The 25,756-nt window shown below is 28.7% G+C and overlaps 1 protein-coding gene across 2 annotated transcripts in view; it reads left to right on the top strand.

The window, feature by feature from the left end:
- The first annotated feature begins 21,662 nt into the window (after nucleotides 1–21,662).
- The window catches only part of LOC142332583 (tetratricopeptide repeat protein 5-like), a 37,779-nt gene continuing 33,685 nt past the window's right edge, over nucleotides 21,663–25,756 (top strand). For both annotated transcript variants that reach the window (XM_075379095.1, XM_075379094.1), the window contains exons 1-2: nucleotides 21,663–22,089; nucleotides 22,286–22,418. In XM_075379095.1, the coding sequence (XP_075235210.1) occupies nucleotides 22,015–22,089; nucleotides 22,286–22,418 (208 nt within the window). In that variant the 5' untranslated portion in view covers nucleotides 21,663–22,014. The remainder of the gene's footprint in view (nucleotides 22,090–22,285; nucleotides 22,419–25,756) is intronic.

The following is a 25,756-nucleotide window of genomic DNA, read 5'->3' as shown; positions in this document are numbered from 1 at the left end:
TCAAAAAACAAAACAGACTGAATTGTGAAAAAAATTTTAACAACACAGAATAACTAATTTTGTCAATAGGTTGGAAACATCTTTTAACATAAAATGTAATTTATTTTTGAAAACAACAGAAAAATGACATTAAAAATTAATGAAGGCGTTTTTAATTAAATTGTATTCAAAGTTGCTCCAAGTGGCTCCCGTTTTATACATAATTAACAGGTTAAATACATGATTTCGCTCGACGATTGTTTCTAAAATGGTGGGCTGACTATACTTTTTCGGATTCTACTTGTAAAACTAAACAAAAAATATTCTTAGGAAAAAATGGAAATTTCTCTTCGTTCTCCCGCTGTCCGCCAATTTGTTATATTTATGTAATCATTTATATCTCAAGTTTGGACAGAGGAATCGCATTAATATGTGGTAAGCGTCTTGCTAATAAAATGTTAAATTTAACAAAGTAATTTGGCACAATAATTTAAAAATATATATATATTAATAATGGATTAATTCAAGTAATTAATTAAATAACACTTAATTTAAAATAACGTTATATAACAAAATATTTTTTAGAATTGAATAAACCCTAAAAAGATAATTATATGATTATTTAAAAATACATAATTATTTTTAAAAAAAACACTAATTCAATCATAATTAAAAATAAAATAAATTTAAACCCAGTAAAAAAAGTAATTAATCTATATATTCTTTAATTCAATTTTCAAATATAACAGGTAGAAAGCACCGTATAAAAACGTTTACTATTTTTCCATTTTCATCAAACATCACAAAAAATGCCTTCGCAAAAGATTTACGGCCCGTAAAAATTTCAAATAATATTTTCAATAAAAACCGTTTCAAAATTCTTTTACTTCTAAGATATGAAATGTTTTTTTTTCAGCTTCATGAATAATTATATATATATATATATATATATATATATATATATATAGGCCTACACCAGTTCCCCGTCACGGCTTCACCCGTGCTGTACAGTTTGTTTTATTTATGTTTTTAGTCCAATAACTGGAGGCAGTCAGTCGCCGCATTGCAGTTAACATAAACAGTAGCCAGTGGCTGCGTTGGATGAGCCGCCGTGCCGAACACGGACGTAGCCCTTGAAAAATTAAAATAAAAAAAAAACACAAAATGGTTTTAAGATATTTATCTGAAGAGTATTTGCAAACCCCACTCTAGAAAATACCTCGTTTAGTATTGTCGGAAGGGGAAAAATTAGCATTGTTGAATTATTTTTACCTTTCTTCAACCCTTTCGAGGTTAAATTTCGAAAATCTATAAATTTATTTTTAGATATTTACATGAAAATTACACACATCAAAAATCAAGCTTATATTATTTGTTACCGAGAAATGAAAAAAAAAAATAGTAAATGTGATTGTTAAAATAAATAATTGATGTGTAATTTAAATAAATTTGATACTGTGCACTTACACCGTAAGAAGAATGTGCATGCAAATTTTCATTAATATATCTTCTGAAGTTTGACTGGACGTTGATGAATCCGTCAGTGAGGAGATACGTTATAATTTTTTTTTTTATTTATTGCTCTACATATTCCTCGATGTTTAGTACTTTCACAGAAATCAGGTAGTTGAAATTAAATTTAAAAAATACTCAAAATTTTAACATGAAAGATAATAATAGCTGCAGATAATTTAATTTTATATTAGTTACTGTAGCGATACACATACCGTACTATAATTTTAATAATTTAACTAGTTATGTGTTTAATGTATTTTCAAAAAAAACGTTCGCATCTCTGCGAATGTAGAAAACGTCCAAGAATATATAATGCTGTAAGTGCGAAAGTTATTTGTTTATAAATAATTATGTTTGCTGCTAGGATGCAATTTATTAAAAATATTTATCACACACACACACACACGCGCGCGCGCGCGCACGCACAGGGGGAGTTCCACAGTGGAACTTACAACTGAAAATGCAAAATGCTGGAATACGAGTGAAAAATATGTTTATTTTATTTTTTATTAATAAAACTTATTGTTTATGTACTTAAACGATGATGATGAAATACGTATATGAAAATACAGGTGAAAAAAGTCACACCTTTGCCGGAAATCGAACAGTTATTGAGTAACTATATTAGTTATACTAATGGAACTAGTATATTGCTTTTCTTTCTTTGTTTTCTGTTTAGCCTCCGGAACAACCGTAAGATATTACTTCAGAGGATATGTAATGTAAATGAAGTGTAAGTCTTGTACAGCGCTTAGGTCGACCATTCCCGAGATGTGTGGTTAATTGAAACCCTACCACCAAAGAACACCACTATTCACGATCTAGTATTCAGATCCGTATAAAAGTAACTAACTGCCTGAACCTTAGAACTCTCGACTTCGAAATCATCTGATATGCAATAACGAATTTACCATTAGACTAACCTGGTGGATTGGAACTAGTATATTAGTTTGTTAATTATGTTTCTGGACATCAGCTCAAAAAATTTTTAATTTATAAATATGTATTAGGGAATAGATTTCATTCGTTATAACTTAAATAACTAATCTAACCATGCTGTGTTTATCATTAGTTTATTTTCTTTAATCTTTCAATAATTTATGAGATTCATATCAGATCACACCGAATCCACAGTGAACTATGAGAAGTTATCTTATAATTGCATTGTGTACTCTAATTTATATTTTCCTTTAGATTTTTAATTTAATTTTTTCGTACTCCTATTATCAATTATCATTTTACTAGGACATATTTTATTTTATTTTTTTATAGTAATACTTTTATTTATTTTCTATAAAGAGAAAGTATACACACCAATCCAAAATTTGATACCGGGTTTGTTTTTGCGAATGTCGACATTTCAACACCCCCAGAGTCCAAAAAAAAAAAAAAATCCGTAGATATTTCTGAACTTATGTATGTTGCCTATGTAACATAGGCAGTCTGTAACATAGTATGTCTATGCAACGTAGGGTAGTCTGGCCTTACATTCAAAATTTCTGACAACATATTTTTTCAACCGTGTTTACATTTCTGTGTGTTAATTTGTTCCAACTCGGTTCAAAAACATCTTAATCAGTTTTGTATTATTTTTAAAATAATTAAAGAAATATATTTTTTATAAACTTAGCAAAAATCTCAAATCTAATGAATCTTGGCCTCTTGGCAATTCTTTCTGTCTGTAGAAATAAAATTTTTACTTTCATTTTTGCTCTTCTTTTTATTTAGTTCGAAACAAATAAAGTATACAGAAGTAATATAGTTTAATTTTTTTTCTACAAAATTCCTTTGTTTTATTATAAGAAGACTAGCCAATAATAAAAGTAAGACCACATGATATGAGTTCGGTCATTGTTTAGTTTTTCTTTTATAAATTAACTTTAATTTGATAAAGTTGTTTGCTCCTTTCCTATGTTTGAAATGGAAGAGTAGACTTGGGTGAAAATTCAGAATATTTGGTTCTTCAGTATAAATATAATATTGAGGTATATTTACTTGAACAGTAGGTATTTTCCTTACCAGTTCCCACATCATGCAAGTAGTTAAATACTAATTAAAAAAACCACATTACTACTAGACCTGTTTTAATTTTAATTTTTCCATCATGGAATATGCTGAGAACAGAGAATGAAGTAGTATGTATCTTACTTGATTGCATCACAAATAAGTTTTTAAATAGGTTAAAAATTAATTTCTTTCTAATTTATGTATTATATTGATTTTATGTTTAACAAAATTAACTAAGGCAATTCCAAAATTATCCATATATATTATATGTTTTTATATATATAATATAAAAACAAATATTATGTTTTTTTTTTTAATGATTTTATTTATAGTCACGTCAACAATTATAGTCATTAGCAACTACAGTAACACTATCATGTAATATTATATAAAAGAACAAAAATCATAAAGAACAAAAATAAACAATAACAAACATAGACAAGTGACAACAAATATATAAATCAGACAAAAATCACTAAATTGTTACTTTCTTGCTTTCAAAACAAAAAAATACACAGCATATAAAAAAAATGATAATTTTACTCAGAAATCCAGAGAATTGAGTGTTTAAACTGAAATGACTGTACTAAATATTATATCGGGTAGATTGGAAGCACTATTGAGCCACAGATATGAAGAACGTGTACAGGCACTGCTCACAAGGGAATCAAATCACTACTTACAAACAGGACATGTATATGGATATCAACCACAACGTGTATAGCACACAAACAAAGATCTCAGTTCATATAAACAATATTAAATCAAAAATGGATATAAAGCTAATTTTTTGTTTATTTATTTTTTGACATATAAAATATTGTTTCCGTAAAAGAAAATTTTTTAAATTCTATTTTAACTAGATTAGCAGGAATATTTTTCAAACAGTTTGGCTAGTTTATTAAAAATTACAATAGAAGCATAATAAGGCCCCTCTCGTAAGCCAAAATGTTTCATTGAGTTATACGAAAATAGTTCTGTTGTATGTGGGGTTTTGGTAAAGGTGAATATTGTTATTCTTTTAAAAATAATTGCCAATTATTTTTAGTAAAGGCTACACATTCATAAAGATAAACACAATTATAAGTTACATATTTATTTTTTAAATATAGATTTAGAAATTCATACTTATGGGCGCCAGATTTGAATGGCCATTTTTGTGACTTAAAGCTGGAACAAAATAATGAATGCTTGAAACTATCAAAACTAAAATTTTCTTAAGAAAAAACAATTTAAAAAAAGTAACATCTGAAAACCAGTTGCTTCCCTTGAAAAAGATGATTACAACTGCTACAAGCAAGTCTATGACCAAAATTTGTTAAAATTGCCATCTATAATGTGAACCGCCATAGAGTGAAAACTGCCTTGCAGTTATTAAATTATATAAAAAGGTTAGTGTTACAAACAGTAATAATTATTTTATCAAACTCATATGAGCAGTTTCAAGAAATTCAGGTTTGAAATTTAAAAAATACCAGGCAGCTATATCATGTTAAATTAGAAATAGCTTTTGCAATCGTTGAGAAAATGTTTTTAGAATTATTAAAACAAAAATAAGGCAAAATTAAATTATCCCATCCCAAATTTTTGTATATCGTTATTACTATTGTATTATCTTTTTGCTAAATATTTGCCTAGCAATTGTCTGGAGCTGGTATCCTACTGCTTTTTTGACTCTGGTTTTGTTTCAGTGCATTGTACATGCCTCTTTTTTCAATTGATCAGTTGAAAAAAGAGGCATCGGTTGATTGTTTTTTTTAATATTGTACAAATGAAGTAGAGTTGTTTGGTATAGGTGGTCTTACAATTTTAGCATGTAATCTTTCTTATCCTGAATTTATTTGTTTAATATTTAGAGATACATTGCTTAATTCTTATGAAAGAGTTATTTATTTATATTATTTAGGGTTTTTTGAAAAATTTTTTAAAACCTTATTTAAAAAATTGTAAATTAATTTGTTTGATAATGGTGTTAAAAAACATATTAAAGTTTAATGATGAAATTTAAAATTGCTCTGTTATATATTTTGCAGCTGATGTGCATATCAATGAAAATATATATTGTTCAGATTCATGTGTTTTCTTCAAACTCATGATAAATGTAAACATATCCTGTCATTTTCTTATTTCTTATTTTTTAATAATGAAACAGCTGAGCTTAAGTATTTCTTTACTTTCCTTTAAAATGTAAACTAAACATTATTAATTTTACGTCTGTTGTAGCTAAACAGTATGTTTAACATAAATTTAAAAATGTGTATTTAACTAAAAGTATGAAACTATTGTGATTTATTGTAATAATTAATTCAATTTAAATTTAAAAATAAGTAAAGGAAGTGTAAATTTATCCATAGTTTATTTATCTGGCAATCACTTAGTGTATGCTATTGCCACAACCAATGTATTACACCACAACTGGAATGGCTGTACTTTAATTTTGATCCTCTGAGCCAGATGTTAGCAATTAATCTTCATTGGTGATCTTCAATAATAACTAAGAATGAACAAAAATATTATTTTGGAGTTTTCTTTATTACATTGAATCTGGGTTTCTAATTTGTTTACATAATTATCTAAATAATATTTGTTTAATGGATAAAGAACAATTATTAAGACAAGAAAATCAAGTGAAGCCTAGATTACAAGAACTGGGAACATTCCAAACAAATTTGACCTGTCACAAGGTGACAGCCATGCCTTGCACTGCAAATACGATTCCATTCAGTCACAATTAGAAATGGATGTTGATAGTTTGCCTTTAGATAGAGAACAAGTCAAAGAAAATTTATTCCATGTAGAATGTACATTGCAACATAGAGTAACTAATCAAGAATATTCTGTAGACAGCTATTAAACAATTACAATTGCAACCTATCAATTTACTATTGTTTAAAGGTAACATTCTTGAATGGCTACACTTTTAATATATTTAATGACTTATATTCAAAAATTACTTTAATGACTTATTTTCATTAGACTTTTTGTCTCTTTAATGATGAATTTACATTTGTCACTAAAGACAAAGCTTTAGCCATTGTTAAAAATCCAATAACATAGAATTATAGGATCGCATTAGATTTATTGATGATAAATTCATGATTGCATATTTTAATGCAGATCTCATTTTAAAATTAATTGTATCTAAACTCATTCATTGTAATTCAATTTCTAACTGCTAGATAATACTACCAGACTATGGAAGGAAAGATTATCAAATAAGAGTTGTCCAAATTAGAGTTCCTAGAATTTCTTGAGACTGTACAGCACATCCTGGGAAATCTTAAGTACAACCTTACAATTCATTATTGGAAATGTTAAAGGACATTAATGTTGCGAACATCCCACTTCAAACATTAACAGAATCATAAACAACATAGTTATTATTCTACATCTTTAAACATTGTTTTGTTGCTGTCATCAGTTTTTAAATTTATCCAATGATGAATGAAGAGACTGTCTGTTTTCACAAAGGTCATGGTAACAATGTTACTCAAATTAACTTATGATTTGTCAAAACACAAAACACTTTCATACCGAAAAAACTGATTTTAAAAAAGTAAATGGTAAATTTTGACTATTGTTCACAGGTAAACTGTAATTTGTCTGCTTCTGTAAGTAATGTAGATGTTTTTGGTCATTCTTGTTTGTGTAGTCTTTGTTGACTTGGGCAGTCAATTAAACTTTTGCACATATGTTTGCTTGCAAATTGGGACTTTAAAGAGTTGCCTATTTAGGCAAAAATTATGCATTAGTCAAACCATATTTGACTAGAATATATTAGACTAGGATAAATTTAAACATAAGAATGCTGGTACATCCCTTTTTACAAGAAACAATAACTTCATTCAGCTATACTTGATTGTGATGTTTCAGTTAAACATCTATATGAAACACATTAAATACTTAATGATGTATGTATATTACTTACCCTCCCCCCACCCAATATTTAAGCGCACAACTACTAAAATGGGTTGTCTTCGATGGCTCAGCTAAAACCTTTAATGGTTTCACTATTATAGTGAAAATGTATTGTTAAATACTAGTTAATTTTGTGGCATGAATCTCCAGCTCCAATTACATTTTGCACTTTGCCACTAGATGTCTAATCCAAATATTAAATGAAAACCAAAGAACTCCCATCAGCATGTAATATTAGAAATGTTATGAATTGATGATTAATGATTTTAATATGAATTTCGAGCTGACCATCTAGGTAAAGCTATCCAACTAAAAACTGATGTTTCTAATTTACTCAGTTATGGTTTTCCATTTCATCAATGGTTCTCTAATTTAATACTCCTGAGCATAATTGTTCTATTATTTTAGCCCAGGAACATGAGTTGCATAGCTTAGGTATTTAGTGGAACAATTCTAGACACATTATTTCAAATTGCTCAATCTATAGATACTAAAATTTAACCATTAAAATTTGATCAGTAGTTCTTATTGGTCCTATTTTCTCAATGTTTTATGCAATATTTATGGCAAATTATCAGCTGCACTTAATTGAATTAAGATAAGTCTTCATTCAATTAAATTCAGCAGTAGCACTGAGATTAACTCAATCCAAATACATGGATTTTCAGATGCTTCCATAAGGGGTTGCAGCTGTTGATCAAACAATTTCATGTAACTTACTTTGTTCAAAACCAAAAGTTGCTCCTTCAAAGCAATTACTTGTGTTTATTAGTGAAGGTAATATACATATTGATGAAATAAATCACGATTCAACAATAGCATTGTCCTTTGCTCTTAAAAAATTTTCATCTCGACTGCCAAATAAACTTGTACATAAATGATGAAATAAATAAATTATTTCTAACAAAGTAAAATAATTTCACTTCATCCATTTCTGGATGACAGGATGTTTTATGGCAGGCAGCGGTCCAAAGCCAGAAGTAAATATATCGCACTAGTAAATATATTGCTTCAGTACTAAAGGCAATTCATTTAGAATTAGTCTGATTTGACTAGTCATTCATAGCAACACTTGCATGAGATTTTTCACGAGGTATTCCTACCTAAATCTTTTCCGATAATTCGGAAAATCTAAGTCTTTCCATCCAAACAAAACATATCATTCATTCCACCCTGTTCCACCCATTTTGGTAGTTTATGAGCAATTAAAAGCATGAAATATGTTGTAAAGTTAACTTTGATTGTATACAGTTTAACACAGGTTGAAGCCTGTCTTAATTCTCATCCAATTTTACAATTTCTACGCATCATAGGGACCCAGAACCGCTATCACCTGGGCATTTTGTTATTGGTTGTCCACTTATGTCTTTACCTGAACCCGATAACAAATTCAAATTAACCACATAGGTTGTTGGAGATTATTCGGAAGAGACTATTGAAAAACTAGATCGTCTATTGGAGACTTAGTATTAATTTATAAGGAAAATTTCTCACCAATCCAATGGAAATTAGAATTTCACTAAGGTTTATCCAGGTCTTGACAAGTTACTGCTGATTGTTTTGACCAATTACTGCTTCCCATAGACTGCTGATGGTCAGCTCCGAAGACCTGTTGCACAAGTTGTTTGCTGCCAGTGTCTGATAAATAATTGGATATTTAACATACACTCACACACACACACACACGCGCGCGCACACACACGCGCGCACATGCACACACACACACGCGCGCACACACACACACACACACACACACACACACACACACACACACACACACGTCACTAATGTGCAATATCATTACTTTCTATTCAATGGCATCACAGTTACTCTGGACCACTGGACACATACATCTACAGCATCGCAAACATATATATATATATATAAAAAATATTATAAAAATTACAAAAAATAATATAAAAATTATATATATTGTATTATACTTAGTTTATCTTGTATTACTGAATAATATTTAGTGTAACCTTTATGTACTCAATGGATTTCATATTTATATACATTCTTATTATCTATTGCTACTTTACCATAGTGCAATCTTCATACTGTCTGAAACTTGATAGTTTTGGAAATTTTGTACTTTCTATTAAATTATATAAATTATCAATGTCCAGACTAATAATGGGTTTTGAAAATGCTCATGGTTTCAATGGTTTTTATATTTTCAAAAAAGGGTCATTTAATAACTGACACCATGATTGACATATGACACACCATTAAAGTTCATAGAAATGTTTGCTACGTTAAGCCTAAAAGTTTTATCAGATCAAGTATGTGGATATTTGTCTTAATGGATATTTATAATTTCATAAGTTTTTTGAGCAAGTGGAGTAGTTTGAAAGTAGATAGAAAGCAGCACTATAATAAAAAATGATGGCCACTAAGACAAACCTTAAGCAAAGTTTTACTTCAGTTAACTTATTAAACTAGGGATGATGAAGCAATTTTATAAAAAAAATTTAAAAAAATTTCAAGTATCTTTGCAGTCAGTTTCCAGGTTTATCAAACAAAGATAAAGGAGGGAATTTTTGTTCTAAAATGGAGGAAGCAGAAAAACGAGATTGGAAAGACATCTTGGCAACAAAAAAGATTAAGATAATAAAACTTTCAAAAATATTAATTTTCTACATTTGCACCTCGACTGTAAATCTGGGTATAGTAAGTGAGAAGCAGATCCCATCAAGATATGAAATAGATGGAGCAGTGGAACATGAGCATGTTAGCTTACTATAGTTGGATGTTAAAAGGGACGACTCCACTGCAAGACTACAGAAACGTTAACTGAGTTTTATAACCTGTAAAGACATGTAAAACAATGTTTTCACTTATAAATAAGATTAACTGATTAAATCAATTTTAATTTTTAATTTTCAAATTTTTGTAAAAATTCTTAATCTAGCCCATCTTACTTTTATTGTTTTATTTTTATGTTCATCCAAAATAAGTTACTTAGATATATAATAATTTATAAAGATATCTTTATTAATAATAATCTAATAATCTTATCTATTAGATTATATCTAATCTCTAATAAAGATGTCAGATTAAGTACACTCAAACAATTCTTAATAAAGGAGCAACTCCATATTCAATAAAGTAAATTGTAAATGAGAAAATTGTATTGTATAGTTTTGAGTTCAAGAAAAAATATAAATTTGCTGATATTTAAGACTTTTCACATGCACTTCATAATTTACATTTTAAAATTTATCTTAAAACTCTGCTATGCTGTGATGGGAAAGTACATTTTTTAAAGGGCAAGGATTTTTTAATTTTTAATTTTAGTTTCACACAAAATCTTTGTTAGACAAGAAAATAGAAGATTTTGAAAATAAGGGAAAAAGGATATAAGAACAGATGCAGTCAGTTGATGCCATTGATCTTCCACACCACTTCAGTGTTTCATGTGCAACATGTGTATATACTTTGATTTCAACCTTATGGGGAAAATAAGTTACAATAGTAGTTGAAAGTGGTCTGCAGTATGCAATTTACATAATTGAATGTGTGCTCTTAAACACATATCTGTAATATTTATTGAGGAATTGTGCAATACCGTCTGCAATTTAGAAAATGAAGTTTTGTAAGCAGCTGTATGTTGTGCTCACTGTTAAAGAAAAAAATGTCATTGAGACATTGTACACCAAATGCGTGAATTCTGTGCATTCATGTATATATCATGATTGAACATACCTCAACAGACTGAAACCAGTCAATGACTTCTTCCCCATGTGTTATTTACAAATACATGAACCACTGACAGGTAACAACTTATGAAACATTTGTGGTATGTTGTGTGGGCATTACAAACAGATATCAGATTGACTAGATAGCTAGATTTCTTGGATTAACAAAATATACAGCTAGCACATCACATCTATCAACTTTTCTGGTGTTAACACTTTTGGCTGCATCTGCTACATTGTCTCTTGTGCAGTCTGCACAACTCCCAACTAATGTATTGGGAGACAATGTGTTTTCTGCTGCACTGTTTTTCATTTTTACTCATTAAACCAGCAACAAAAAAAAAGGAAACATTCTTCAAGATTGTCACTTTTTGAACACTGTAGAAAGGAGAACTACATACTTAGCCATTTAACTCTGATATTAATAAAATCATATGTAGTGGACCGAATCATATGTATTGTTCCGAGGAAAAGATTCAATTTTTAAGAAACCAGCTAACCATTGAATGAGGGGAGGCTAAGCTGTAATGCAGTCGCTCATAACTTGCAAATGAAACTAAGTAAAAACAAACCTACACTTAACCATTTAGAGATGCATATTTCTCCATATAGTGAACCAGTTTTCCCATTTGTAATGATCTGATCACTGTTCTTTGGTTCATCATTCTCTTTAATTGGAAAAAAGTGAAAATCACAGATGCCAAATCTGGTGAATATAGGTATGGGTTTCAAACTTTTTAACAGCCACAACAGTTGGGATGTGTGAGTGCAAGCATTGTGCTACAAACTATCTGCTCCATGGATTGTTGAAAACAGCACTTTTAATGTTTTTATGCTTAGCATAGAATTTAGAATCTACCTTTCTGGTAGTAAGTGATGTACATGTTTGAAATCCCAAAATGCTGTAAAAATCTTGTACAGCATACGGTATTCCATGCTTTGTAATTTTTCTTTGTCACAATAGAAATTTCCCCTTAAATGTTTCTGAAGCTGTTTGTCAATTTTATTTTTATTGAAGTTTACTGTTTTCTGTGATGAGTGGCATCGTTTGCAAATAGATTTTATGATTGCCCACTTGTTCAATAATGTCCTTAAGTTCAGAATTAATAAAATAAGATAAAATAGAATGACAACCACCATTAAATTAAATTGAGATTTAAAATTGTTAAAAGATCAATTTCAAATTGATCTTTTAAATTGTAAATTAAATTGTATTTTAAATTCCAATTAAATTTTAATTGGAAAAGTATATTTTTAATTTTAAATTTCAATTTTAATGTGTAATCTGCAACGAAAGAAACGAAAGATTTGAAAAATTATAGAGGAACTGATGAAATGAGGTACTTGTGAAAGTGCCTTTGCTTGAATTGTGGTATAAGGTAGGAGTCATCCTATTTTATTTTATTAATTCTGTACTTTGATTGATCGGATGTTGTAAGCAGTTCATAATTAACACCCATCAGAATCTAAGATAAATTTATGAAAATTTGATTGTATAAATGTTCTTCTTACGGTGTAAGAGTACACAAAGAAAACAATTTTTGAAAATGGAATTACAATGAAATTTACTATTCCTTTAACTTTCTTTATAACAAAGATGGTTTTTGGTATGTGTAATATTCATGTGAATAACCAAAAAACAATTTAGAATTTTTAAATTCAACCTTGGAAGATGAAAAAAGGTAAACAACGATTGCAATTTTCCCCACTTCCGACTACACTATTTAAATATCTAAAAACCATTTTTGGGTCTTTTAATTTTAAGGGGTAAAAAATGTTTTTACATATTTACAGTTTTAAGCTACCAACATTGTGATTGTAAATTATGCTTGTAATTCTGATGTATTTTTTGTGAGTGAAGCCACATCAGGAAATCTAGAATAGTGTCCTGTACTGACCAAGCTATTGCTCTGAATAGATAACAATACACTAAAAGTTTTTTTATAATTTGAACAGCCTTAATTATTTACCTAATTACTATTCTCTCAAGCATGAATTTAATGAACATAGGTAGGTCCAGGGAACAGAGCCCAGATTAGCTAAACATCTTCTGATCATGAGGGAAATTGCAACTAACAATATAGCGCAAGTGATGCTGCTAAAGGGATCCTAGTTCTTTCAGTATGCCTGTTTGGGTAGTAACGTGTTTTGCAGTGCAACAGTCATCATTTTGAATCAATCCATCCCACCTCCTGTTTGTGTTTCCTATCAGAAGGTGGTTGACCACTGCATCCTCAATAATCACTTTTCCAGTTTCTGATGCATAAAATTTTATTGTTCACCTCACAATTCTCTCACCGTAAAAACAGTTTTTGGAGGACAATGAATGTCACAAGAATTAATTTTCTCTGCTGTTAAAAATTCAATTGCTGCACATTGTTTTGGATATGTTGACAAAGAAGTAATACTCCATAACAATGGTGACTGAACAGAAAATGAGAGGACATAGATCAATGAATTTTTACATGTCAGTCATAGGAGAAGGAAGAAGATATAACAAAAAAACATGAATGAGAAACAATAAAAAAAGATAAAAATTTACCAATGAGAGACAAAAATATTTTATTTTTAATAATTAATTTAGATTTTTTAATACTACATCATGGAATGTAAAAAGTTAAATTGTTGGTTGTATTTAGTAAATGCATGTTATTCTTTTTTATTAAAAAGATACAAATCAATACAATGATAACAAACAGAAATTATTAATTGGAAGGTTGTTAATATAAAAGAAGTATTTAATAGCTTAATTCTCTATCTTAAAACTAGAGAAATACACTATATACTGGAATAATATATAATAATTCTAAAATTTAAGTAATCATTCACATAATAATAATTACAAGGAAATTGAGTATTGTGCCAATTAATAAATTTATACAACTGAATAAGACGAGTACTACTACAATTTCTACACCTACTTTACACATACACATACTGTACATATATAACAATATTACATAGCAATATTAAGTAATTTTATTGTTTTTTTTTTTTTTTTACTTTTGAAAATAATGAATTGAATTTACCAAAAAATAAAGCTATAATTTCTGGTGTAATTTTACGAGTATTAATTTAAATATACATAGGCAAGTAATGAATTTACATTTATACTTCCTTTACTTCGTACAAGTTAATATTGTGATCGCGAAAAATTTTGATTATCTGATTTCAATGGAAATATCCATTTTGACCATCCCTGAATTCCTTTTGACAAGTTTTGGCGTGACATCTGTATATGTACGTATGTATCTTGCATAACTCTAAAACGATTAGACGTAGGATGATAAAATTTTGGATTTAGGACTGTTGTAACATCTAGTTGTGCACCTCCCCTTTTAATTGCAATTGACTGAACCAAAAATGCCCAAAAAAACAAAAAAATTGGATTTTTTTTCTTAACTGCAGTAATAAGCTCTCATTGAGAGCATTTCAACGATATATATCATAAGTTGTGATTATTTTCACTGGTTCCAGAGTTATAGCCAAATGAAATTTTAATTAGGCACATCGGTTCGAATCAGACTTCATCTCCTTTTTTTAACTGTTTTTTTTTAAATTTAAATACAATGATTTATTAACCTCTGATTGTTAAAATATGTTTACGATAAATAATAATTCAATAATAATAGAAATAAAAAAAAATGAAAAAATATCAGAAATTATTAATGAAATGAAATTTTATGTACTTTTCATTAAAAAATAAAAGTGTATGTAATTTAATAGGCATGCAAGGAAGTAATGTGAAAAGTATTAGTATAAAAAAAAGGTAAGTATAAAAAGATAACATATTAAAGAAAAAAATCATAAAAACTAGTAAAAGAGATATTAAATTTTCTCTAATAAAGTAATCTGTCGAAGAAATAACAGCCAGTTTAAAACTTGCTTGTCATTGCCCAGGATTTGACATATGTTTCTGGGCAATTTATAAATTGCAAATATATAGTGCAATTATAAATGTAAATCCTGATGCATATAAAAGAAACTACACGATGTTAATATTCAATAACTCTGGTATTTTTTTTACAAAAATTATACACATACTTGTATTTTAAATTTAAATAAATTAATACATGGTAAATGATCAATAAATATTCATTAATATTGTTTATTGTTACACAGTTTCCTTGAGTTTTTTATGAGTTATGAAATTGTCAACTGTCCACTAACAGTAAAAGTTCACTAATTTTTAAATTAAATTTCTATGATAATAAATAATAAATTCAATTCAGTTTTTCATCTGATTGTGATAAATCCATAATGCTGTCAGTATTAAGAGACAACGAGAAGCTCAATTTTGTTTTCTATTATCCAGTTCCCAATAATTTGGTTCAACAGTATTCATTACATATTTTATTCAAGTTTTCCAATCCTGCTGGTGATCATATGAAAAGATCAAAGGTTTTAATAGAACTGAGAAGACATAACATTAAACGTTAGATTACATGACAAATTATGACTAATTATATGGTGGCTAATACACAAGTAATAATTATAGTTTGTATATAGATAAGGCCTTGATGTGAATCGTCACTGATACAAGGAACATGACTCAGCAGAATCATAATGAACTCACTTACACAAATTCAATGTTTGTTTATTCATCAATTTTTAAAATAACTGAATACAGTATAGTATAAAAAATTTTATTAGGCCTCTTTAACCAGTTATGTACTTATTCAAAAGGTTAAAGAAGTCTCACCTATGAAAACTAAACTGGCTGAGAAGTATTAATTATAATAATACTATGTTATAAATGGACCATGGCTTTATACAGAAATGAATCTTGGATGATTGGAGTACCTGAGAAGAAAAGATTAGAAGCTTTTGAAATGTGGTGCTATAGGAGAATGTTAAAAATCAGATAGGTGGATAAAGAAGAGGTGTTGTGAAAAACTGATGAAGAAAAAATCATTTGGTAAAATATAGCTAAAAGAGAAGATAGACTTATAGACCATATCTTGAGGCATCCTAGAATTGATATTGGAGCAACAGGTAGATGGGAAAAATTAAGAGGCAGGCAATATTTGGAATATGTAAAACAAATTGTAAAACAAAATGAAATGACTGGTACGCTAAATAGGGAATCTTGGAGAGCTGGATCAAAGTCAAATGACTGAAGACAAAAAAAAATAGTTATAAATATCTTTAACATATATATATATATATATATATATATATATGACATATCAGTTTTACACAAAAAATATATTTTTGTTTATTTATTTGTTTTGAAACATTTTAATCCACATACATTCTAAATCACATTTTAATTTAAACTTAATATTTCTTTTGAAATCTACCAGCAATAGTGACAAATTGTATTGAAACATTTAGCAAATTATGTATTTGTGCTTTCAGAGTCCTCAGTTCCACCAATCAAACTTTAAGAATAATTACACATAAATTAAAAGAGGAATTTTCATACTGCCATATAGAAATATTAATAATGTTTTTCATTATTGTTTCAAAATCAGGTTTCTATAACATTTTCTCAACCTATAAGACAGCAAGGAGCTTTTTATGTTGAAAGTTCTGAGGTTCAAATCCTAATGAAACTAGTTATATACGGATTTGATTTGAATACTGGCCAGCAGATACCACATACTTTGGTGGTTGGGGTTCAATTAACCACACATCTTATGAATGTTTGGCCTGAGTCTGTACAAGATTACACATCAATTACATGTCATACAAATCCTCATCTTACAGAGAGTATTGTGGGGGGGGGGGGGTTTGCTTACTCCTCAGTAGTTGAACAGATTGCAATATATGAGTACATATTAGGAATAATAATTATTTTATATAATATTTATACATTATATAAATTATATTTTAAAGAAAAAACACAATTTTTTAATATTTTTCTTTAAAATATTATTTTGAAATCAATTAACACAGTGGTAAATATGTTAATGAAAAAAATAAACAGGAAGAAAATGTTGCAAACAAAGAAAGAATAAAAAGATTATGAGAGGGTGATGAAAACAGACAGAGAAAATTTGAAAAATAGAGAACATGTACACAAATTAAGATTAAAAGAATTATACGAAACCAAAGAGCAATTAAATGACTGGCAACAAAAAACAAATAAACAAAATGATGATCAACTCTGACTTACAGAGAATATTATCCAACAATATCAGAGGCAGTAATAAACTAAAAGATAAGAATTTTTTGCAATTTATTAAAGATCGGGCATGTATGCCTCAGTGTATATGTTGTACTTGTGAGGGTGTATTTTTCAGTCACTTTGTAGTTAACTTTAATGTAGATAAAATTAAACAGAAATCCCAGAATAAAATTAAAGTAGAAAATCCAAAAATAATATTCTAACTTATAATTTTCAATTAATATTAAATAATCAGATGTTTCACTAAATCTATTATACATGCACATAGGTAATAATGTTTATTAAATTACATAAATACATTTTCAAAAGTACATAACATTTTATTTCACTAATAACTTCTATTTCTTCATTTTCTTTATTTTTATTGTTATTACTGAATAATTATTTATAGTAAAAATATTTTTAAAATCACATGTTAATAATTATTTAAATTAAAAAAAAAAAATGTTAAAAAAAGGTAGATGGAAGTCTGATTTAAACTGATGTGTCTTCCCTTGTAAGGCACAAATATTTGATTAATTAGAATTCTATTTGTTTATAACTCTGTAGCCAACGAAAATAAGTACAACTATACATTAATTAAGTTTACATTGATAAGTACATATATCATTGAAAAGTTCTCAATGAGAGCTTATTACTGCAGTTAAGAAAAAGTCCAAAAATTTAATTTGTTTGGATTTTGGACATTTTTGATTCAATTGATTGCAATCAAATGGGGAGGTGCACAACTAGATGTTACAACAGTCCTAAATCCAAAATTTCAACATCCTATGGCTAGTCGTTTTTGAGTTATGCGAGATATATACAGACTAATACCGAAACTAGTCAAAATGGATTCAGGGATGGTCAAAATTGATATTTCTGTAGAAATCTGAAAATCAAAATTTTTCACGATCACAATACTTCCTTTACTTCATACAAGGCAGTAAACGACGAAAATTTACTAAATTTACTGTAAACTAAATTTACATGCTGAGCTTTTTAATTAAATATAATCTTATCTTGAATAAATACAACAATGAAATGTAAATGTTTTATAAATGTAAGCATGTTCATTATCTGTTAAAATATAAAAAGAAATTTCTAAAAGAGAAAATTTAAAAACTATTTTTAAACAAAAAAAATAAAATGCACTTATCTATGCCAAGTCCCAATCTTAAGATTTAAGATTTTTTTTGTCATAGACATCAGACAACAACCTTGATATTCAGTACTTGATTATTGTACAAAAGAGAACATATTTTAACACACCTGAAATTTACCAAATTTATAAACATACAAATTTATACTGAATAAATGATACAGTTCAAATCCAACAGATCGTTTGATTATATTGTAAATCATTTTCTGCCTAATTAAAAAAATATGATCAGCAGTGATATTATTAAATGCTGGGATGAAAGCAGCAATACCAATCAATGAAGATGATCGCAAAGGTGATTGAAAATGTTATTAACCTTCTGTCGGGCACATTGCATCTGACAGATAATGTTGCACCATTTTGCTTTGTAGTTTCTAATTGTGAGAAGCTATTAGCTTCCTCCTCCCAATACCTTTCTAACCTCCCTTCCTTTATATGCTAGTGTAGTCTTAGATCTTGAGTTGAGTGCATATGTCTTTCAGTGAAGATTTTATACCTAGCAGATAAATTGCACCTGTTCATGTTACAGTTTTTATCACATTTTAAATATTGTGTTTTTTAAATATTTATCAAAATAGTAAAACATTTTTTATGTGTAAATTGTAAATCTATGTGATATAAGTAGGCATTTTAATCTTTTTGTTATCTAAAACATTGTTTTTGTTTAATGTGTATTAAAAGCCGATTACTTTTTTAGTGTTACTTTTTTTTGTATCTATAATGGATTTGGATCATTTGAATGCTACTAATCTCCTCTATGTAGAGATTATTCAACATTTACTGCAGGAAGATGATGGAATCTCTGATGAAAGTTTGGATGAATCTTCAGATAGTGAAAATGAAGATGTCATTGAAGTGCGGGAAAGTGATTCAGACAATTGTCAGGATGACACTAATAAATAAATTGAAAATAACAATGATCCTTATTATCTGGGAAAAGTTAAAATTACTAAATAGAAAAAAATTGGGCTACTCAGAACATGCAAACCAGAGCAAAAGATCTAATTAGGCATTTACCTGGTGTCATCAGAAAGAAGCTAAAAATGCAGTCATCTTTTGAGTCTTGGAATTTCCTAATAACTAATGAAATATTAGATGAAATTTTGCAATGTACAAATCAGTATATTGATGTTATAAGACCAAACTTCACTCATGAAAGAGATGCAATAAATGTTACCTTTAGTTGAACAGAAAGCATTTATTGGATTTTTTTATCAGGCAGGGACACTAAGGAGTAATGGAGAAAGTCTAGAATTATGGGGTAGTGATAGAGATGGAATTGAAAGTTTTCATTTACCAATGAATTTTAAATGTTTTAACTTTATCTTTAGATGCATTAGATTTGATGATAAATCCACATGTGAAATAAGAGTTCAGTGTGAACGGTTAGCACCAGTTAGAAAAATATACAACCAATTTGATACCAGTTGTCAGAAATGTTACTCGCTTGGTGAAAATGTGATCGTACATAAAAAACTTCAGAGCTTTCGGGGAAAATTTGCTGGTTAACAATACATTCCACCAAAGCCAGCTAAATATGAAGTTAAAATATATGCGTTAGTAGATACAAAACTCTACTGTACATATAACACGGAAATATACCCAGGAAAGCAGCCAGATGGAGTTTATTGTATCAGTAATAAACAAACTGATGTAAGAAGGTTAGTGAAACTAATACACAAGAGTGGCCAAAATGTAACAGCAGAGAAATGGTTTTCAGACATAAAACTTGTGGAAGAACTCAAGAAAGAAAATCTTTCGTTTGTTGTTACTTTAGAAAAGAAATAAAACACAAATTCCTGTTGAATTCAAAAATTTTTAAATTAGACCACTAAACTTAAGTATGTTTGTTTGGTTTTCGTAAGGATTAAACAATTGTGTTTTATGTTCCTAAAAAAGGAAAAAATGTGTTAGTTGTTTCAAGCCTACACTTTGATGATTTTATTGATGAAAATACTGGCGAACAGTATAAGGTATATGGTAACATTTTATAATGATATTAAATCAGATGTAGATATAGTTTACAAGATGTGTTTCACATATAATGTTGCAAGAAACACTTTTCGTTGGCCAATGATAGTTTTTTATTCCATGCTGAATGTTGCTGGTATAAATGCTCAAATAATAACAAGTGGAAATCAAATAGAGGTGATTTCACAAAGAATATTTCTTAAAACTTTCATAAGAATCAATTTCTGAACAACTGAAAATCTTTAGTTGTAATACAATAGGAATTCCTAAACCTCTTTAGCAAAGTTTGCAGGAAATTCTACAACAGTTGTAAATCATGAAGAACCAGCTGGTCCATCTACAACAAACAAAAGAAAATGTGCACACCATGTGCAGTTCAATACAAAAAGATTCGTCTGACTAAATACCTGCAAAAACTGTAACGACTATTTTTGTTTAGGACGACATGCAATAATGATATGTGAAAAGTGCAACTTAAAACAAAAAATGTCTCAATCAATTAGCCATTAAAACGATGATTAAAACAATTGTCTTGGTTTTAAGAAACTGTATAATTTGAATTTAGTACTTCTATCTATTATTTTGTATTCTGTACCCATAAAATATAATTAAAGTACTTTTGAATATGAAGAGCAACAAAAAAATTATACATATTTTAATATTATATATAGGAATTAAGTATTTCTTAGATACAATGCGCCCGTTCGTGTTAAGATTGTATATTGGGCCTGATGGAGGGTTAAAAGCACATATTTATAAAATTTGATTCAATTTGTTGTTTCAAATAAATTAAGATAAAGAATACATAATTCTCCATTCCAGAGAACCATGGCCCTCCCTCAGTCTCTTCATATCTTTCCATTCTTTTAGTATACCTACTTACCAAAATATGATTAGTACTTGTAGCATTTCCCACGATTGCTTTTATTCATAAGCAACTTTTCGAAGGTCTAACCAAATTTTATAGAAAAATAAAACCAACTTTTTAAAAATACAATGACAGTCGGAAAATGCATATTTTAATTGTTCTAAAAATGAGTTTTGACGGCCAGCATAAATAAAGGTAATAACTGTAGACTATTTTGTAACTTATTATATAAATATTAAGGAGAATATTATTTATTTAATCTTGCAAATTTTTTATAAAGAAATAATTAGCTATTTTGTTATTAAAGTGATTTATATTTTTCAATGCATTATGAAAATATACAACAACATAAAATATGTCGTTTTAAGTCAGCCAAGTTTGATAACCTGTTTGTTAAAAATACGTAACAAAAAAATTTATATACAGGAATTGTTACAGTGTTAAGGTTATGTCGTTTGGATTTAGCAACATCGTAATGTATCCTGTAATAAATTAAATTTTAGTATCATATACTTCATTAGAATGTACATTTCTTTTGTGAAATATCCATGAATAAGAATAAACAAGAAACATGTACTGTTATACCAGAATCAATTATTTTGTGTCATGTGGGAGGATGTTTGGTGTAAACCGTGGGTGTCGGGTTATTTAAGAAATTAAACCATATGTATAGCACACTGTAAATTATTTCTGAACTTTTTCATAATACTGACACTTCATTTTATTTCATTTTCAAGAATTATTATATATATTACAAAAAAATACATTTTCATAGTTAGTAATGGAAAATCCAATAAACCGTACGAACTGCCCCAATAATATTGCGGGTGAACCAAAAGCAATAAAATTGGTAGAGGTAGGTACATTAGTTACATCTCTACTATTTTTATGTTGTTCAGGTGAGTAGTTTATCCAATGTTAACATATTTTTTATTCCTATTAGCATTAGGCTTTAAAAATTACATTAAACATTTATATATTGAAGATTTATTCTATTTTTTTAGTGTTTTTGATGTTATACTTGTGGCATCTTAACAATTTATTGTCTTTAGGATGCTGTTAACAATTTGTACAACTTCCAAGAAAGATATTTTGATAATCACACTATTGAGGAGGCAGCCATTAAAATATTTAGAGTGAAAGATGTTATTACTGATACCCTGAAGACACTTGAAGAACATAAAGGTATTTTTTAATCATGTTACTCCATAATTATATATATTTAACACATACAATATGCATAGATAACTGAAAGTTCATTTTCTATTAATATTATTAATAGAATAATAATATTATTATTATTATATTAGTATTATTTTCTATTTTCATTTTCTGTGGCGATACCACAGTCATACCATATTACCATGATCAAAGAAGCATTTGAGACAGAGTTTAACCAGGTTATAAACTTACAACTTTACTGTCTTTGTGAAATATGTAGATATGAGTAGGTTATTGTTATCATATTAGATTTTCATACCAGAATATCTGTTGAGGTAAAATATCTATTAAATAAGATTAATTTTATTTATTATTTTAAAGATAAGAAATATGATTCAGTTTTTTCCGTGCAGATAATGCATGTACATACGTACATGCATTATCTGCAAACCCATTAAAATCAGTTTTCTACCCAGTACCATTGAAGTTTCCCTTCTATGTTGAATCATGACTTCATAAAGTTATGGCCTGTGGAAATTGCAAGTTAATATAAAGTGATTTTATAGCAACTTCATTGACAGATCAAAACTAAACCAGTTTTTAACTTAACATTGAGTTATACTAGTCAAATGGAACTGTGCAAAATGCAGTTACTGAGTGGTATTAATAAACAGTTTGGAATGGAACTTCAAACTGTGCCCCTATCATATGACAGTAATAAATAACCAAAAAGTTTTGAAATTCATCCTGTTAGAATTTTAAGTGCATTGAAATAAGAATATTTAAAGACAAGTTTTGCCCTTACCTTTGCATCCACAGTAACAGGCAAAATAGTATCAATTTTGGGTTTCCCTGAGAGGTAGTTGAGATCAGTGCAAAAATCTGCAGAAGAAAGTATAATTGAGGGGAGCAGCGAATCATTCAGGGTGGGTGAATGGGTTTCAAAGGAATTGAATGTGAAACACATCATTCTTTTTAAGGTCATATCAAATCGAGCCACCGAGGTATATTTTAATATTATCAAGGAACTTAGTGATCAGCTCATCATCGCAAATCAAAGTCAAGAGTTCTTAAGGTTCAAATCGTAGTGAAGGCAGTTACTTTTACTCAGATTTGAATGCTAGATCGTGGGTATTTGTATTCTTTGGTAGTAGGGTTTCAATTAACCACACATCTCAGGAATGGACAACCTGAGACTGTACATTCTGGTACGGTTTAAATGAATACATCATTCTTACACATATCCTCATTCACCCTCTGAAGTAATACCTTACGGTGGTTGTAGAGGCTAAACAGGTAAAAAAGAGAGAATTGCCTAAATATGAAGGATCTCATTTATTTGATGCTTAATGTGCACATTATTAATAATGTAATATTAGTGCTGTGGATGGACTGTCTGAAACAGCCAGGGGTGTATTGTCTAGTATAAAGAAATTTTTCGTATGGAAAAACTAAGATTAATTTTTTTTTTAAATCTGGTGTGATAATGAACCATACCCTTGTTTATCAGAATATTAATAATGTTTGATAAGCAGTTTTGTAGATTAAAATGTACAATAGCAGTTTTGTAAGTACTATACAATAATGATAAAAGTCAGGAACATCAACAAGGAAATGTTACAATACATTACTTAACATATTGAAAATGCTGTTCAGGCTAAATTTCCACATCTGGCTGAAATGAAAATACCCTTTCACCACAATAATGTGCTTGCACATGTCCCAGGTTGTTGCTACAAAACTCTATGACCTACTCTTTAAAATGCTTCCACATGGACCATATTCATCATATTTGGCTCCCAGTGATTACTTCCTCTTCTTAAACCTGAAAAAATGTCTCAATGAATCAAAGCTGAGATAACCACTTACTTTGCAGTTAGACAAACTGTTTTATATGTTGGGTATTAAAAATGTTGAAAAGTCATCGGTCTGACTACATTTCATTGCAAGGTGTCTGACTACATGTGTTTTTTGTCAGACCAAGAACTTTCCAAATGACCCTTGTACTATTACGTATCAACAAAACAATCCCATAAAAGTTCAGATGATATTCGACTCCATCACTTGGACTCCCCTATAGTGAACATCACAATACTCGGAAAATGCAACTTTAACTAAGCTCTACTTATTTCAGATGTCCCTGGAACAGGTACATACATAACAAATTAATCTTTTATTTACTTTGGGTACAGTTTCCACTTATTATTTTATTAAACTTATTATTACATATTCCTCTTGAATGATAATGAAATTTTTTGTGGATCTAACTTTTGTTGTAAATTGTATTACCTTGTTTGTACACTGGCTGTGTTTTTCCTATTCAGAATGTAGAATTCATATAAACTTAAGAATTCTGTTCAACTTTGATATCAAACAAAATTTATATCTTTAACCTTATTTATAACTCTGCAGTATACATCATTGTGAACAAAAAATAAATAAAACAAAGAAAAAGTATTATGCAGAAAATATTAAATAAATAATTTTATACGCTTTAAGTATAAAAAGCAGAGAAAATGAAAGTATTTATTTATTTGAAAGATGTTAAATTGACAGGTCTATGCTACCAATAAAATTGACTACTGTAGCTGGCTCTCTGTTTAGAATTTGTTTCCAACATTTGTATTTATACTATTATATAATGAGGAAGAGGGTTTTTGTTTATTTGTGATAAACAAAAAAATACTTGATAAATCGCAACCAGATATTTATCAAAGTGTTTCGGTATAACTGAGAAGGTTTTTAGATTTATTTCTTTTTAAAATTTAAAAAAGAAAGAAGGAAAATATGTAGCATTGGAGATTTGCCAGTTGAAGCAGTAATATTAATGAATTGAATTGATGATCTGTGACTCTCTATTACTGTGTGAGCTGTGTTTGAACTGAGTGATTTGAATCAATTGAATGAATAATATTACAACAATAATAGAATTAAATTTACGTTAAATAAAATAATATTTAAAAAATTTCTGTTTAACAGCAATGGGCTTCCCATCAGGACTGCGTGTTAGGCTAGAATGGTGCGGTATGCAAACATCTCGTGGGAGGCTAGATCAATCATCATCATCAACTTGTGTTAAGATTTCTTGCAGGCCAGTCTGCTTGAATATAATGTAATTTCCTATCGCTACTGTCCCACATACATAAAATGCAACATTTAGTGTACCCTAGTTGCATTCCTAAAAGTACAGCAATGACTTTTAGATTGCCACAGAATTTCCAGTTGTGCATGTTTGATTGAGTGCAGGAGGATTGCCATATTTGCATAAGTCTCCTACGTGTGAACTTTCTTTTTAGCCTCTGGGAATTACTGTAGGTATTACTTAAGAGGATGAATGAGGATAATATATATATGAGTGTAAA

This window comes from Lycorma delicatula, chromosome 11 (assembly GCF_047948215.1).
Source record: "Lycorma delicatula isolate Av1 chromosome 11, ASM4794821v1, whole genome shotgun sequence".
Classification (NCBI taxonomy): domain Eukaryota; kingdom Metazoa; phylum Arthropoda; class Insecta; order Hemiptera; family Fulgoridae; genus Lycorma; species Lycorma delicatula.
Note: the sequence above shows the minus strand (reverse complement) of the source record. Positions and strands in the feature narration are given on the sequence as shown.